This window comes from Diabrotica virgifera, chromosome 10, assembly GCF_917563875.1.
Source record: "Diabrotica virgifera virgifera chromosome 10, PGI_DIABVI_V3a".
Lineage (NCBI taxonomy): Eukaryota > Metazoa > Arthropoda > Insecta > Coleoptera > Chrysomelidae > Diabrotica > Diabrotica virgifera.
Genome location: NC_065452.1, coordinates 144,889,762 through 144,902,245, shown reverse-complemented (window position 1 = coordinate 144,902,245; position 12,484 = coordinate 144,889,762). Strand labels below are relative to the sequence as shown.

The window sequence follows — 12,484 nt, the reverse complement described above, 5'->3', positions numbered from 1 at the left end:
GGGGGGAGACGATAAGGCAGGACATTTTGGTAAAGGGTATTAACATTGATATCACCCAAGATAGAATTGTGTGGAGAAATGCAATTAGAGAAGCCGACCCGCATAGGGATAAGGCAAAGAGAATGATGATGACATAAATAAATTATTTAGAAATGAAAAATGACTTGTTATTTGAGGGAGGTGGAAAAATCATGTATAACATAAGAGTAAAGTGTCTTTTCCTCCCTTGAATGATTACTGCTCTCCGCTACGCGTCGGACAGTAAACTTCATTCTCGGGAGGAAAAGTAGCACTTTGGTCCCTTGTTATACAAATAGCTATTTTTTATTATAGCGCCATCTATCAACAACTAGAATAAATTTTATATACACTAAGCACCAAAATTAACGCACCATCTTAAAAATGGGACATTTTTGATGTCTTGTATATCCTAAGCCGGTTGTCCGATTTTAGTGATTTTTTAATATGTTATAGCTTTATTCTTCAAGAATATTGATGTAATAATATTTTTGTTAAACAGATAAGTGTCATTGTATACCGGATGTAACAATGATAGTGTGTTTTTTCCTCAAAGTTTGGAACATCCTGTGGAATATTCTGGCGTATATAAAATATTGAAATTAAAAGTATACTGTAGCCTTATGCTTTCTTAACATTGTGCTTTTTGATTCATTAGCTTATGTTGGATAATAAAAAAGTTAGGTACTAGGTGTTTCTAAATAAGTGCGACAAACTTTAAGGAGTAATTCTGCATGAAAAAATAATGACCGTTTGTTTTGTAAACATGTCCGCAAATGCTTCGTTTCCGAGATACGGGATGTTGAATTTTTTCTTACAAACTGACGATTTATTTATTGCTCTAAAACCGGTTGCGATATGCAAATTAAATTTTGTAGGTTTTAAGAGGTAGTTATTGCGCATTTTTTGGTATACAATTAAGAATTTTATATTCACCATTGGCGTGCATACGGGTAATATGACCGGGTAATATGACCCGTATGCACGCCAATGGTGAATATAAAATTATTAATTGTATGCCAAAAATGCGCAATAACTACCTCTTAAAACCTACCAAATTTCATTTGCATATCTCATCCGGTTTTAGAGCAATAAATAAATCATTAGTTTGTAAGAAAAAATTCAACATCCCTTATCTTGGAAACGAAGAATTTCGTGTTCGCTCGGAACGTGTTCCAAACTTTGAGAAAAAAACAAACTATCATTGTTACACCCGGTATACAATGACACTTATCTGTTTAGCAACAATATTATTACACATATATTCTTGAAGAATACTGCTATAACATATAAAAAAATCACTCAAATCAACAGGTTTAGGAAATACGAGACATCAAATATGTCCCATTTTTAACGTGGTACGTTAATTTTGGTGCTTAGTGTATGAGTATAATCGCAGACGTACATTTTTTCTGTCACTTCCAATTTAATGCGTTAGAAAGAAATCAAAAAGCTGTGACGCACTGAAAGAAGCCTCTGAGAAAAAGTACTTGGGGAGTTTTATTCACAGTTTTCTTTTTTTTTTTCTATAGCGAGTTGTTTCTAATTCTTCTTACTCTAACCTGTATTTATTTCTAGCTCCTAATCATGTACTGCGAGAAATGTGTAAACGCTATACTGAGTACACCGAAGCTGTACCTATTCGCGTAGGGGCAGGCACATACAACGTAAATGGAGGAAAACATTTTCGTAGTGTAGTTTTCAAAGACATCCAACTCTCGGACTGGTTGTTAGACCCACATACCAAATGCCAAGGGAGCCTGGTTGACATCGGATATACAGACGCACACAAGTCAATTCCAGTCGACATTTACGCTATAGGTTTCGAGGAAATAGTAGATTTAAACGCTGCTAACATCGTTAACTCTAGCTCGGAGAACGCTAAAGCCTGGGCTGCGGAGTTACAGAAAGTACTATCTAGAGACAGGCCTTATGTTTTGCTGACTTATCAACAGCTTGTCGGTGTATGCTTATATGTTTTTGTAAGACCTGAACATGTACCTTACATCCGAGATGTTGCTGTTGATTCTGTCAAAACTGGGCTAGGAGGACACACTGGCAATAAAGGTAAGTTTTCTATAGCTTTATTTCTCTAAACAGTTCTTCTTTTTATGGCGCTACAACCCTTTGTGAGACTTGGCCTGCTTAACAATGTTCTTTCATTCCGCCCTGTCGGATACTTTCCTTCGCCACTGCCTGATATTCATGGTTTTAAGATCCCCCTCTACGTCGTCTATCCATCTTTTACGGGGTGTTCCTCTTGTTCTATTTCCTTGAAGCTTCCATCTATGGATTACTTTCACAGCTCGATTATCTAGCATTCTTTCTAAGTGACCAAGCCAGTTTAGTCTTAGAGACTTTACAAATCTAACAATATCTGCGCTCTGCATTAGTTCATCCAGCTCGTGGTTCATTTTAATTCTCCACGAACCATCGCTGCATTGTTTTGGTCCAAATATCTTACTTAGTATTTTGCGCTCAAATATTCTCAGTTGATTTTCATCAGTTGTTTATGTACTGATGAAAATGTCATGTTGTTTTCAATTTTGTTGCATAATTTTCTTATCTCTTCCATTATTTTTGTACCCCGTATGTAATTAATTCATTTGGTATATTGTCCGGACCTTGTGATTTTCTATTTTTTAATCTTTTGATTGCTTCGTGTACTTCTTCTTGGTGATGTTGTCATTCTCTAATTACTTCGTTTCTGGTAATGCTACGATCTGAAAGTTATATTTTCTAAATTCAAGTACCATTTGAGAGATAATATCAAAATGGCAGCAACGAAAGCACGTGAAGAACGTAAGATAAGTAAACATATACGAAAGAAAAGGAGACTACCATGGTTCTGTGAAGAAATAAAAATAAAATGTCAAGAAAAAAATAAAATCTACCTAGAATACAAGTCTAAAAGAACGAGACAAACATATGAAGAATATAAAAGAGTACGAAATGAATTAAACTCAATAGTAAGAAGGAAGAAAACAGAACATTGGGAAGCATTTTCAAAAGAGATGGAGCACGACTTTTATGGGATGCAAAAGGAAATGTGGAAAATGATAAGAGGTCAAAGAGCAGAGATGAAGGAATTGATAGAAGTAAAACATATTGATACAAATACATGGACAGCTTACCTGAAAAACCTCTATCAAACAGCTAATCACGAAGAACTGGACACCATGATTAGAATCGGATGAGCAAACAGAAATTAAAGAAATAAAATAAAAATGCCATTTTTATTCAGTTGCAATGCGAAGGCAAAACAATCTTATTTTTCACTTAAAATACGGAGAGCAGTCCAGCCCTCTGAATCGACGATTTTCGACTCTTGTTGGAGTCTCATCGGAGAGAACCTAGGCCTGCTTCTCCATACTTCAAGTGGATGGACGTGCAACTGACGTGAATGGACTAGGTGACTAGCGTCATCTGGCAATTGAAAGATGAAGTAGTTTTCAATCCTAATAGCAATATTATTAATATTTAAAAATATTAAAATATTACTAAAAGATTTTTAAATTGAAAACTTATTGGTCCATTTCCTTGGTAACACCTCCATGGCTTCTAAAATTTGCAAGCCAGATGGATGCCGAAGCGAAGAAGACAAGAGTGAATTCAAAAAACTTACAATTCACGAAGAAGACAAGAGGTAAAAGACCAAATAATTAAAGCCAGTAGAACGGCCGGATACCTAAACGACACAATTTGGAAAAACAAACATCCAAGATGGGCACAAATGCCCGAATATATAAGTCAGTTATTAGCGAGTTATGACTTACATGGTCGAAACAAGACCAGACACAAGCAAAACACGAAGACATCTGGAAACGAACGAAATGAAGATCTTAAGAAGGATTGCTGGAAAAGGACTACATGATAGGGTAAGAAGTGAGGAAATCAGACGCATATGTGGGGTAGACAATATAAATCCCTGGGTAAAGAACAGAAAAGAAGAGTGGAATGAGCACATAAGCAGGATGTCTGAATCAAGGAAGGATAGTAAGAATAGCCAGGGACAAGTCACCGTTAGGCAGGAGAAGTATAGGACGCCCAAGGAAAATATGGAATGACAACTTAGGGGCAGAATGAAAGGCACCGTTGAAGAAAAACAGGCAGTACTGCCTATATAAAAGAAGAAGAAGTACCATTTGTTTAAATTTCCCTTCTTTGTAGCATCCTCTTCCATTCCATGTTAGCATTTGTATTACTTCATCTAATTTATTATTTTCTTTTTTGTTCTTCCTATCTTTTCTTCCTTACAATATATAGTTTACTTTTAGGTGCCGCAGCAATAAGAATGGTTTTCTATGCCACATCTATGGCATTTGTATGTGCTCATTTTGCAGCAGGTCAGTCTCAAGTAAATGAGAGAAACGCTGATTATAACGAAATAACTAGGAAAATAACATTCCCGATGAACAGATCTTTGAACAGTCACGAATATTTGTTTTGGTGTGGCGATTTTAACTACCGAGTAGACATGGATAAAGAAGAACTTAAAGAACTCGTTAGACAGGGAGATTTTGACACAGTACTAGATAATGACCAACTAAAGAAGCAACAAGCAGATGGGAACGTGTTCAAGAACTTTATTGAAGGAGATATTAATTTTGCTCCCACATACAAGTATGATCTGTTTAGCGATGATTACGATACAAGCGAGAAGTGTAGGGCTCCTGCCTGGACTGATAGGGTCCTCTGGAAGAGGAGAGCTCTGAATCCTGATGTGAATGGAGCACCACAGGAGTCACCAGGTGTATTAGTTTTTTACGGCAGGGCTGAACTTAAGCAGAGCGATCATAGACCTGTAATTGCGATGGTTGATATCGAGGTTAGGAATATTAACGAGCAAATGCGACAGAAGGTAATGTAAAAACTTTATTGTCCATAAAACTGTATTTATTTTTATTATATTTATGTTTTTAGGTATTTTATGAGGTCATTGCTGATATGGGCCCTCCTGATTCTACAATAATTGTAAATTTTGAAAACGCTTCTGAAAATGGCGGCTTCATTGGATTTGATTCAACTATGATGACAGTTCTGTTAGAAGAATTCTCGCAGTTGGGAGAAATTATTCTAGTTAGATTCGTGTCAGATACTATGTGGATCACATTCAGAGACGGGCAAGTTGTTTTAGAAGCCTTAAAGAAAACAAAGGGTGAACTAAATGTTAGTACATACATTTGTTATCTGAAACGATAACCTTATTAATATTTGTATGTTTCAGGTAAACGGCATTGACTTTACTCTTTCGTTGAAGACACCAAACTGGGTGGATCTGGCAAAAGAAGAAATAGATCTGTGTACAAGTAATACCATTCCATTATACACTTCACCAAGCCAGTCTGATTATAACTGTAAGTAATATAACAATTTTTTATGTTATTATCCGTAGCTGTTATTATTCAGTTTTACTTTTATTATTGCCCTTCGTTGCATTATGTTGCAAGTTTGCAACAAATTGGTGTTTCATTGTTACTTTAAGATATCTCTTACATATATTTATAATAACTTCCGTGATTCTCCAACTAACTACTTTTTATTGAAATATGTGCAACCAAATAAATTGGCCTTGTCTAATATATTCTTTATAACCGGAAAGACAACTCGTGGTTTTGTGTATATTCTGTTATGGGTTTTGTGTAATAAATTATAAAAAACCTCAAGTTTTCAATTTTTACAGCTAGAAATACAAGGTTTTTATAATGATATATTTTCTTTTTGGTATTTTTTTGTGTGTTTCGGATCAGTACATATCTCTGTTGCAATTTTGCAACATTATTAATATTGATACAAATTTCTCACTTTTGTTGTACAGGGTGTTTTAAAAAGGTATGTCATAAATTAAATCACGCATTCCGGGGACAAAAATAAATTGATTGAATCCAACTTACCTTAGTACAAAAGTGTACACAAAAAAAGTTACAGCTCTTTGAAGTTACAAAATGAAAATCGATTTTTTTTCATATATCGAAATCTCTTAGAGATTTTTCATTGAAAATGGACATGTGGCATTCTTATGGCAGCAACATCTTAAAAAAAATTAAAGTAAAATTTGTGCACCCCATAAAAATTTTATGGCGGTTTTGCTCTCTTAAACCCCTACAAACTTTTGTGTACGTTCCAATTAATTCATTATTGTGGTACCATTAGTTAAACACAACGTTTTTAAAACTTTTTTGCCTCTTAGTATTTTTTCGATAAGCCAATTTTTATCGAGATGCGGCTTCTTTTTTAATATGTTTACATAAAAATTCTATGGGGGTTTTGTTCCTTTAAACCCCCCAAATGTTCGTGTACGTTCCAATTAAACTATTATTGTGGTACCATTAGGTAAAGACAGTCTTTTTAAAACTTTTTTGCCTCTTAGTCTTTTTTTGATAAGTCAGCTTTTATCGAGATGTGGCTTCTTCTTCAAAATATACCTAAAAATGTAAATTACGTATAATTTTCTTATAAATAAATTTTCAGATTATTAACAGGTATATCATAGGTACTTAACCATATACAGATATGTGGTGGATTCGACAAATATTCAAAATATCTCGATAAACACTGGCTTATCGAAAAAATACTAAAAGGCAAAAAAGTTTTAAAAACATTGTGTTTAACTAATGGTGCCACAATAATAATTTAATTGGAACGTACACAAAAGTTTGGGGGGGTTTAAGGGAGCAAAACCCCCATAAAATTTTTATGGGGTGCACGAATTTCACTTTAATTTTTTATGATGTTGCTGCCATAAGAATGCCACATGTCCATTTTCAATGAAAGATCTCTAAGAGATTTCGATATATGAAAAAAAATCGATTTTCATTTTGTAACTTCAAAGGGCTGTAACTTTTTTTGTGTTCACTTTTGTACTAAGGTAAGTTGGATTCAATCAATTTATTTTTGTCCTTGGAATGCGTGATTTAATTTATGACATACCTTTTTGAAATACCTTTTGTATTATAAATTGGCAACATTATGGACATTAATGACGTACAGGGTGAAGAGGAGAGTCCAGCACCTAAATCTGGACCACATTGGCTAAGGAAGTAAACTCTCAACAGAAAATCCTGGTTCTCTTGGTAGGGATGGGGGCGTATGGCCTGGTCCTCTACACGTTCAAAAAACACTGCAAAAAATTCTAAAATTCATCCTCGGTACATGGGTGGGAAAAAAGAAGACGACGTAGAAAACGAACAAGGACGTTGAATATAAACACTTGGAATGTCCAAGGGTGGGAAATCAATTCAAATCATAGCAGAAGTAAAACAAATAAAATCAGATACCACAGTTCTTACTGAAACACAGAAAAAAGAAATGAGAGAGGAGATACGCTAGCTAAGTTTTGTAAGGACAACGAACTCATTATCAAGAACACATGGTACAAACTACCAGTCCAAAGAATATACAAAAGAGCGGCAACGTTGTCAAGAACATTCTCATTTAGTTTGAATGGGGTTATCCTTGTACACTGCATCGCACGTTTGAAATACGCTGTAGAATTAATCTAAGAAGACTAAAAGAAGCTGATCTCTGCTAACAGATTAAAGAACAAGTACAGAAGAAAGCCCAGAAAGTGAAAAGACAAGGACCACTTAACGCTACAGGAAAATGGAGAGAGCTAGAGAAAATCCTGAGAAACATCATACAACAACTGGAGGGCGATATATCCCCTAAAAGCAAACAGTGGATAACACAGAATACAATAAAGTCATTGATATCGGAAAGAAGGAAATAAAAGAATAAAAACGTAAATAAAACAAACAAAAAATCAAAGAAGCGAAGGAGGTGTGGTTATCAGAAAAATGTGCATAAATAGAAAGATTAGAAAAATAACATGACAGCTTTAACATATACAGCAAAAGTAAAGAAACAACTGGAATATACAAAAAAAGAGGAAAGAATGGACAAAAACAACAAAATAATAATTGAAAGTGCAGAGAAAATAAATAGATGGGAAGTATATTTAATAGAGCTATTTCAAGACGAAAGAATGGAGGCAATAGAACCAAGAGGTAGAAATGGACCTACAATTACCAAAGGGGAAACTGAAAAAGCACTAAAACGTATAAAAAATGATAAGCCCATAGGACCAGATGAAATACCTACAGAAATCTTAAAACTACTAACAGAGAATCACATTGACATACTAGTAAAATTATTTAACGAAATTTACTATACTGGGAAAATTCCGAAAGAATGGCTAATATCTGAGTTCATCCCAATACCCAAAAACTCAGCGCAATGAAATGTGAAGAATATAGAAACGAAGCTATAGAATGATCAGCTTGAAACGAAGGGTTAATATTTTTAATTTACTATATTTTCTCTTCGTCATACAGTGATGTTGTTTTCTACAATTTCTGCAATGTCTGGTAGAAAAACCTGGCCAATACATTACAATTTCTGTTTTTTATCTTTCTCTTTTGGCTTTCACTAACCTTCTTTTTATACAATACATTTTCGTCCAGAAATTGAAGGTACTGGTACCTTAAATTCACGAGTAGTATTAAAAATATTTTATCGCCAACCGTCGCTAAAGTAATTCATTATTGTACTCATTTGCCCTCATTTGCGGCAGTAAAGTAACACTTTATTATACTGAAAGAAGAATTTTACTTTACCTGTCGCGATTAATCAAATTAACCGAGATTGAATGTAAGTGGTCAATGGCAGCAATCGAATGGCGAGTATTTGAGTGGACTTGCAATTTGTTTACTTTAATTATTAAAAATATTGTACGCAATTTGCGATATTATCAATTAAATTTATGTCAAAAAGTGAAATTTTGTAGTATTTTGTAATGTATATTCATATAAAATAAATTAAAACTGTACCGATTTAGTAATTATTCAATATTGATAACTATCGATTAAAAATCGAAAGCGGCCATCTTGCAAGTTATCTGTCATCACTGTCATGAAATTATGACGTCTAAAATTTAAAAAGTTCTTAAATTGTAAATTGCAAGTAGTAAGTGTTAAAACCAATATCAAATTATGTTGGCAAATATTATTTTATATCAATAAAACATGTCTTAACCGATTGTCAAATATACCAGCCAACGAGAAGTAAACTAAACCTTCCCAGGGACATATCTGAGCTTCTTAGAGACAATACAAAAATATCAACAATATCATACAGTTTTTAACGGAAATAGGAATAAAAGACATTTAATTGTATCACACATTTTTCAGGTATACTTTTTGTTAGTACCGGGTGGCCCAATAAGAATGGCTCTCGGCCATATCTCAGGAACCGTTAATAGTAGAGCTTTGAAATAAAAAAATTTATAACAAAAGTTGCCTCAGGAAAAGCCTGGAAATTATTTTCATAATTATGGGTCCACCGCTAGAGGGCGTAATTGAATATCAAAAATAAAAAAATCTAAATTTTACAAAATTTTCCTAATGAAGGGGCACTGGAAATCCGATTATTGTATTCTTCATCAAATTCTGCGCATATTTGATTTAACAAGTTTAACTCTACCTTTGCAAATAAGAGGTGGGGGTGAGTGGGAACCTTGTTATGAAAAAATGGCTGTAAGTCCGGTTCTGCTAAATCAAATTTTGAAAACTGGGTCTTGTTGAAGACAGATCTTTTTCTTAAATGTAAGCGTGATAATTTTGAACCATCCTAATAAGTAATAAGCCAGCTGGGAGGCGTTATTTAATTTTTTTTCAGAAATCTAGTTTTCTTTGGAAAATATTAAATACAAACATGCATTTTTAATACCATATTACAAAATTAGACAAAATTAGCAACAGAATAGCGAAAACCACATGTTACCTGAATACCTTTTTTCTATCTCGAGATATCTTACAAAACGTGTAAATTTAAAAACAACTGTTACTGTCACCGGTAAACGAAATTCATTAAAAGTAGTGTGCTATGGAAACAACAAAGAAACATTTTCCAGCTGTCAACGTATATTAGGTCTTTTCAACGCTTCTCATTTGTTTCGAGCCTCGTTCATATCTCGTATATTAATATTATACACGGATTATACGGCATATGACAGAGGCTCGAAACAAATAAGAAGCGTTGAAAAGCCCTATTACAAAGAAATGAAAACAACTATTTAGTGATGACATAAACGTTCAAATTTTTGCCCATCATTTTCGTTGCAAACATTTACTCTTTCAAGAGTAGATTGAACAGCAGTCTCAATTTCTGCTCTCGATATGCTTTGAATGGCGTTTAGTATTCTCTGGATAATGTATTCTAGAGTAGTGTATGATGGGCAACAATTTCAATATTTAGGTCGTCACTAAGTAGTTCTTTTTGTTCTGTGTTATATTTAATTTTAATAGTATTGTTTCTCTTTATATTGTTGTTTTAATTAATTATATTTTTATACGTTGACATCTGGAAAATGTTATTTTGTTTTTTTCCACAGCACACTACTTTTCATTAACTTAGTTTACCGGTGATAGTAACAGTTATGTATAAAATTTCCACGTTTCTCGAGATATCTTGAGATAGAAAAAAGGTATCGACATGCGGTTTTCGCTATTCTATTGCTAATTTAATCTAATTTTATAAAGTATGATTAAAAATGCATACTTATATTGATTATTTTCCAAAGTAAACTAGATTTCTGAAAAAAATTAAATAACGCCTCCCAGCTGGCTTATTACTTCTTAGGATGCTTCACAATTATCACGCTTACATTGAAGAAAAAGATCTGTCTTTAATAAGACACAGTTTTCAAAATTTGATTTAGCAGAACCGGACTTACAGCCATTTTTTTATAACAAGGTTCCCACTCACCCCCACCTCTTATTTGCAAAGGTAGAGTTAAACTTGTTAAATCAAATATGCGCAGAATTTGATGAAGAATACAATAATCGGATTTCCAGTGCCCCTTCATTAGGAAAATTTTGTAAAATTTAGATTTTTTTATTTTTGATATTCAATTACGCCCTCTAGCGGTGGACCCACAATTATGAAAAAAATTTCCAGGCTTTTCCTGAGGCAACTTTTGTTATAAAATTTTTTATTTCAAAGCTCTACTATAAACGGTTCCTGAGATATGGCCGAGAGCCATTCTTATTGGGACACCCGGTACATAAGTATTTACTTAATATTACAATCTCTTTTTATTTTTAATATGTATTTTCCATTGTTGTCCTTTTTAACCCCAGTGGTTCGGACGACATTAAATTTAAAAAATATATGTTGGCGATAAAATTTTGTATGCACCACGTCAGTAAAGACTCCTTACCGAACTCGTCTCGCTCGCTACGCTCGCTCTTCTCGTAATATCAGACTCGTTCGATAAAGAGTCACTTTACTGACTTGGTACATAAATAACTATTTTTTTTTTTAGGTTTAGGCATTCCAGAAGTGAATAAAGTACCTCGCACAGCTCCACCAAGTAGACCTCCTCCACCAGTAGTAAAATCAACACAATCATCTCCAAGACGAGCACCTCCAAAAGCGGGAGTCATCCATATGCCGGTTAGACCTCCTGCGACGATTTCTCCAACTAATAATACAAACAATTATGTGTCTTCTGCTCCACCATTGCCAAGTCCTCCAATGTCAAGTTAGTCAAATTTTTATTTAGAGTATCTAACTATTCTAGGCGACTTTCAATGACATTTTCTGGTACAAAATGTTCACAGTTACTAAATTAGATTGTGTAACATTCAAACTACCACATTACGTTGGATGTTATACCGATTGTTTAAGACTTCGTCTAGCTTAGTCATTCAAGTGTAAGTTCGTCTTATCTTAATTGAAAAAGTGAACAGTGAGTCTTGGAAGGGACAAATAAAACATGCAGTTAACTTCTTGTTCTTATACTTGTTGTAGTTCTGTCGATCTGTTAATTCCGACGTTGAAGTATTTCTTGAGAGATAGACTGCCAGCTATCTCTCCATCTTTTTGGTGGTCTCCCCTGTGGACGCTTGCCAGCTGGTTTTCCTTCTCGTGCAATGCTTGGTAGTCTGTACTCCTCCATTCTTTTTACATGACTGAACCATTCTGTTCGTCTTTGCCTACCCCATCTTACTACATCTTGCACGTCACATTGTTCCCTGATGATGTTGTTTCGTATTCTATCCCTTCTGGTCTTCCCTGCTATTGCTCTTAGTGTCTTCATTTCGGCTGTTCGTAGCATGCTGTTGGTTTTATTGATGGCTTCTCTTGATTCAATACCATAGGTCATAACACGTCTGATGCAAGTCTATGAAGAAAATATATGCGGGTTTGTTATATTCTATCGACTTCTCTTTCACTTGTTTCATGACAGATATTGCGTCCGTCGTCGACCTGTCTTTTCTGAATCCTTGCTGTTCTTCTCTGTTCTTTAACTGTGACTCCAATTTATCCTTGAGTATGCCTGTGAATAACTTTATTGTCGTATTTAAGAGAGTTATTCCTCTGTAGTTGTCCGGACATGTTCTTTGTCCTTTCTTAAAAATCGGTATTGTGATACTGGTGTGAAAATCTTGTGGTATCTCTGCTC

The 12,484-nt window shown here is 34.3% G+C and overlaps 1 protein-coding gene across 2 annotated transcripts in view; it reads left to right on the top strand.

The window, feature by feature from the left end:
• Nucleotides 1-12,484, top strand: part of LOC126878688 (synaptojanin-1) — a 55,715-nt gene that overhangs the window by 37,829 nt on the left and 5,402 nt on the right. For both annotated transcript variants that reach the window (XM_050641549.1, XM_050641550.1), the window contains 5 exons: nucleotides 1,597-2,085; nucleotides 4,296-4,879; nucleotides 4,942-5,187; nucleotides 5,246-5,375; nucleotides 11,342-11,560. In XM_050641549.1, the coding sequence (XP_050497506.1) occupies nucleotides 1,597-2,085; nucleotides 4,296-4,879; nucleotides 4,942-5,187; nucleotides 5,246-5,375; nucleotides 11,342-11,560 (1,668 nt within the window). The remainder of the gene's footprint in view (nucleotides 1-1,596; nucleotides 2,086-4,295; nucleotides 4,880-4,941; nucleotides 5,188-5,245; nucleotides 5,376-11,341; nucleotides 11,561-12,484) is intronic.